This window comes from Arachis duranensis, chromosome 7 (assembly GCF_000817695.3).
Source record: "Arachis duranensis cultivar V14167 chromosome 7, aradu.V14167.gnm2.J7QH, whole genome shotgun sequence".
NCBI classification, from domain to species: domain Eukaryota; kingdom Viridiplantae; phylum Streptophyta; class Magnoliopsida; order Fabales; family Fabaceae; genus Arachis; species Arachis duranensis.
The window spans coordinates 75626082-75632101 of record NC_029778.3 but is presented as its reverse complement, the minus strand read 5'-3'; the positions used below and the strand labels follow the sequence as shown (position 1 = coordinate 75632101).

Here is a 6020-nt window from a genome sequence, read left to right as displayed (position 1 = left end):
AAATAATAATAAATAATTAATTTGTTTATATTTGTATAATATAAAAGTTTTTTTTATAAGATATTAGATATATCTTATTTCTAAATTATATCTATTATATATCTCTAATTTTAGAGTTAAAATGTGCTATATGTCATTTTTTCATTATAATTAGAATCAAATTTTTTCCTTTAAAATTAAGAAATTCTCCTCTCTTCCTTACTAATTTTACAACCAAAATATACCACATGTCACTCTCTCATTGTAATTGAAACTAAATCTTTTTCTCCAAAATTAAAGAATTCTTCTCTCCTCCTTACTAATTTTACAACCAAAATGTGCCACATGTCACTCTTTTATTGCAATTGAAATCAAATCTTTTCCTCCAAAATTAAAGAATTCTCCCCTCCTCCCTCTTCTTTTCTCTATTTCTCTCGTTCATTCAACCACTCTATCTATTTTATATATCATTATCATTATCAATATCAATAATTAATTACTAATTTGACAATCAAAATGTACAACATGACATTCTTTAATTGCATTAAGATTAAAATTGAAATATTAACATTGAAATTGAAATCTACCTATATTATGTATTATATATTACTATCTAATTTAATAATCAAATGTGTCACATGACACTCTCTTATTAAAATTGAGAGAAAATATTTTTTTTCAAAATTAATAAACTCTCTTTCTAAATTCTCTCATCTACCTCTATCCATTTTTCTATTTCTCTCTACTATTTTTATTCTATATATAATTTATATTTTATATTAGTAATTTGATAAATCAAAATATATCATCCAAAATTTTTTTACAATTAAAATAAAAAATTTTCTTCCAAAATTAACAAACTCTCGCTCTCACTCTCATTCTTCATTTTTATCTTTCTCTCTTTTTTCTCTCATTCTCTATTTTTCTATCTTTTTCCTTTACAGAAAACAAAATTAACAAAATAATATAATTTGAATAAAAAATATTATTATTATTATTGTTATTATATACATAATCTTTTAGTTTTTTATTTAGTTTTAAATTTTCACCGCTTATCTTTCTAATCTATATTTTTATTTTTCTTCTTTCAAATATTTATTACATATAACTTTGAGATAATAATAATGTTATAATTAAAAGTTAAAATCAAGATTCAATTATTTTAAAAAAAAAAAGAAAAAAAATATTATTTTTAAATAACAAGTATAAAAATTAATTATTTTTATTTATGCAACAGACTTAACAATTATCATACATCTAATTAAATGTAAAAATATACATGTTAAATTGTTTTAAATTTTAGATAACAAATGTTAAAATTAATTATTAATAAAAAATTAAACTTTTTCATATAAAAATTTATGATTTGTTTATTAATTTAAATTTTTGAAAGAAGTTATTTTATAAAATTTTTTTGTATAACTTAAAAAATTGAGAATTTTATTTTTTTATTGACTCTAAAAAGAATTTAGTATAAAACAAATAAAAAATCTCAAAAAGCTTTTAGATAAAACCAATATTAAAAACATAATTATTTATGTGTCTATTGGTATTATGATATACTACAAAAAATATTTAATACTGATAAATTTATCGTTAAATTTAACGTCGAATATTAGCGACAATTTTATTATTGAATTTTTCGATAAATCTGCCATTAAATTCGTCATGTCAAAATATTATGAGAAGATTTACCTTTTTGGTGGTGAATTCACCAATAATAATTAAAAAGAAAATAGAGAACATAGACGCAAAATTTAGCGTCGGATGCATCAACAAACCCAATTAATAAATACTGTATTTTAGTAATCTACATTATACATTACCATCAAATTTATCCGCTAATAAATTCAATGGTAAGTTTGTCCTAAAATTAAAACACAAATTCTTTTTCTTTACATTTTCAAACTACCCCCTCTCTCTTCCAAATCACCTTCAACAGCCTCCTACGCAGCGTCAGCTACCATTAACAACTTTCAAAGATTGCATGAACTAGGCTGAAATCTCTTATATCGTGTGGTTTGCTATCATCGTTGCTCGCCACAAGACTTGTCTCTTTTCTCTTTACAAGTATGTTGTTCTTTTTTTAGAGATTAATTTGATGATTTGTATTTTTAGTATTGTAAACTAATAAATATATGTGTCGTACTTTTATATATACTATTAAATGCTATGAATTTGGTTCTTTATAATTTAAGCATGTAGTAGAGGTAATGATTTTGATGAGTTAGCAATTAATCAAATTGAGAAAATGTATGGAGAGTTATTAAGTGAAAAATAATCTTCAATATTATTGCTTATGAGAAGTTGCAAATTGCATTAATGTAATCGTTATAAAATTATTTTTTAAAAAAATTTAAGCTAATGAAAAAAAATTTATATCTCTAACCGTTAGAATAAGTAATAATTGTATGTATTCCAAAAATTTTAATTTTTTAGTATAAATTATATAAGTAATGTTTGACCAAAACCCTTGAATTCAAAATTTATATAATTTTCTTTTCTTTTAAATTATATTATTTAAATTTAAAATTAGTAGCAAATATGGATTACGAATTTGCGATGTCTAAATCACTATATATATTGATCCAACATAAATTATATCAAACTTTTGTACAAATTAAATTCAAATATAACTTCTCTCTCCTTAAATGGGAAGTCAATACATACCCCTTAATCACTGGAAAATTGATTTCACTGAGTAGGAGGTTTATTAAGACAATATAAACTTATCATATCAAAATCCAAATGATTACTTAATTAAGACACAAGATGCCTCTAATAATTGAAATAAAGTTCATAATCACTTAAGAGATCGTAGTCATTTGATGAGGAAGATTGGTTGTGGTCAATACGGTCATTAGAAGCCACTACTTCCATGGGCTCTTGTTTGGTTATTATTTGATGAAGAAGGAAAAGGTTGTGCTTCTTGTTTGGTTATTATTGGAAGGGTATTATTGGTATTGTGATCACTACTAAAGGATAATAACATAGAAGATTCAAAAGAAGAAGCAGGTTCTAGTCTTGTGTGTGGGTAAGTGATGAGAGAGCATTTGCAAGTGTGATGGCCATAATAGGTTGTACGGTATAATGGAGGATCCTCTTGGATTCTCTGAACATGTTTGATGGCTTTGCAATCTTTTTCATTCTTGTAGATGCACTTGTAGTAGCTCCTGCACACATTCTTTTTCAAGTTGTAGAAAGATGCATGGATGCAAAATTTGATTTGGTGAATTTTAAATTACACCTATGAATTTAAATCTTTTAAAATAAAAAATTGGTAAAATCATAAATTAAAAAATTAATTATTATTAAATTTATAATTTTTATCGTATATTAATTTTATTATCTTAATTTAAGAATAATTAATTTTTTATTTTATTATTTTATTAATTTTTTATTTAAAGGAGTTTGATCGTGTCGTTATAATTGTAATACTTTTGTGGCATATATGACAATAAAAAAGTGTAGTAAGTTAATATTAAATAAGTTAATTAATTTAAAAATTAACTAACAATTAAAAAATAAGAAAGAAACATTATAAACTAAAAAAAATAAATATTCAAAATTCAAGTTTAAAACAAATTAGAAGTGAATTAAAATAAAGCTAATTAAGAATTTATTAATATTTATGATTTAAATCGATTAAAAAGCAACAACATAGATAGCAACTGACAATCAGCAGCTGCGGGTGATAGATGGCTGGTGGTGAACAATGAAATTGTAGTTTTGAAAAAAATAAGATAAATAAATAAAAAAGATAAAAGAAATATTTCAAAAAATAAAGGTTTTTTTTTGTCAGGAAAAATAAAATAAAATAAAATAAAGGTTGAGTGAACACACTTGCTTGTAGCTCAATAGTTATTAACTGAAATTGGCCCATTTTTTTAATTAGCTTTCTACTGTATAAGACTATATAGTAACTTTTTTTTTTGTGGGTAATGAATATATTGAATATAGTAACTATTGAATCGCAAACGACGCAAAACATACTTAATGCAACGAATACAATTGTAATTAAAAATCATGTGGTTGAATAATTTATTAGTTTAAAACCTTAAAAAAATTCAATACTTTTTATATAATAATTTATTTTTATTTTCTATCCATTTAAAATTTTGAGATAAATAATTTTTAGATATATTATCAAAATTTAAAATTGGATTCTTCATTTTTTTTAAAAAAAAAAGAAAGAATACCTGAGGTAATTGGAATTGATGGTCTTCTTCTGTCCGTACTTTCTCCATGCATGGCCATCCTCACACAGAATTGAGCTGTCACTCTGCCAGCTTGGTGCAGCTGATCTTCACTTGACAAAAATTCCAATTAATTGTTAATTAGAAAACCCTTAATTTCTTTTATAGTTATATGTACTTTCAATTTCAAAACCAAAACCGAAACCCAAATAACAATATTACAATTGGTGTACAATAATTGGTTCCCGTTTAGTGTCTGTGGGACTGAAATATCTGAAACGGAGAACTTGGAATCAACAATAGTGATGATAAATTTAACCCAACAATGAATTAATCCGAAACCATAATATAAGAAATTGCAAATTTTCAAATGAAATATAACATTTATTCTTAATAAGTGACATCCTAACTTGTTATTAAGGTTAAATTATGCCAATAATAGGTATATATATTGCTAGCAATTAAGCCTATTTCGATCTTTGAGATTGGTGAATTAGCGAGTTATACTGATTTAGTTTTTGATTTTTCGTTGCTACAATTTGATTTTCTAGATTAAAAAAGTGTATCAATGTAGTTCTTTATGTATCTTCTATCATTAGAGTTCAACGCTATTAGTGACGTGACTCAAATCTTGCCACGCTGGATATTAAAATAAAGTCATACACGTTTTGGCATTAAAGAAGGCACTAAACGACGTCGTTTGAAGGTTTAAACAATACTAAAACGTTACTCCTCTCTTTTTAGTATTGTTCAAAGTTCAAACCCTCAAATGACATGGTTTAATACTTTTTTAGAGCCAAAACATATATGATGTCGTTTTAATGTCTAGCGTGGCAAGACTTGAGTCACGTCACTAACGGCGTTGAATTTGGGTGACGGAGATACACAAAAGACTACGTTAATACATTTTTTTAAATTTAGAAAACCAAATTATAACAATTAAAAGGTAAAAAATTAAAATCAGTACAACTCGCCAATTGCAGAGAGCAAAATGGACTTAACTCTGCAAAAGCATTAATCCCTTTCTGCAACATATGTAGGGTATTGCTGTAATAAATACATATACCTGCAACATAAAAACTATGATATTGTTGATACATAATATTTTATCTTTGCAACTAGTTTGGTGACAATCATGATTTACTGTTATTAACATCCAGTTATATCATCAGTAGCATTTGATATCACTGATATATCACGAATATGTTGCAGTAATTTTCAATTATTATTGCTGCTACATATAACAGTAATGATTGTTATGATAGTCGTAAATGAGATCAGTCTAAAATGGTGGTAGTTCTATAGCTAAAAGGTAGTTGTTAGACCACCATCATTTTATTTGACAGGCATATAATTACTCAGGTGTCTTTCTTAATTTTATCCATTTAAATTTTTATAAGGAATAATATAAAATAAATAAAAAAAATTCATGTAAAATTTACATAAATCTAAAAAAAAATTACACGAGAGAATATGTAAAATATATAATAATTCACGTAAGTTTTTTATAGGTTTAAATTTTTTTTCAGAACTAATTTATAACAATTAGATCACTAAAATTGCCTTTAGAAAAAAGAAAAAAAAAAGAAAAAAGAAAAGAAGAAACTTCTCTTCTAGAAATGGAGTTTTTGGTAACAATAATGGAGACTTAGAGGCAGGAAATAATCAATTTTCATGAAAGGGACAAATTGGTCTCTAGTTTAACCTAGAAAATGAAATTCGGACTGTAATTTAGGATGATTGGATCCTTAATTACTGACCAGATAGATAGAATGAATATATAGTAGACTCTAGACTTGCTTTTCAGTGGAGGATTAATTAGATATCTTCAGTGACTAAGTGTCT

The 6020-nt window shown here is 24.7% G+C and overlaps 1 protein-coding gene across 3 annotated transcripts in view; it reads right to left on the bottom strand.

The window, feature by feature from the left end:
* The window catches only part of LOC110273813 (probable WRKY transcription factor 38), a 64363-nt gene that overhangs the window by 57888 nt on the left and 455 nt on the right, over positions 1-6020 (bottom strand). Inside the window, exons 2-3 of one of the 3 annotated variants that reach the window (XM_052252226.1) lie at positions 4179-4288; positions 2668-3152 (exon numbers count right to left, since the gene is read on the bottom strand). In XM_052252226.1, coding sequence (XP_052108186.1) covers positions 2998-3152; positions 4179-4288 — 265 coding nt within the window. In that variant the 3' untranslated portion in view covers positions 2668-2997. Of the gene's footprint in view, positions 1-2667; positions 3153-4178; positions 4289-6020 lie in introns of those variants that run through there. The other 2 variants (XM_021126911.2, XM_052252225.1) reach the window with 2 other exon arrangements.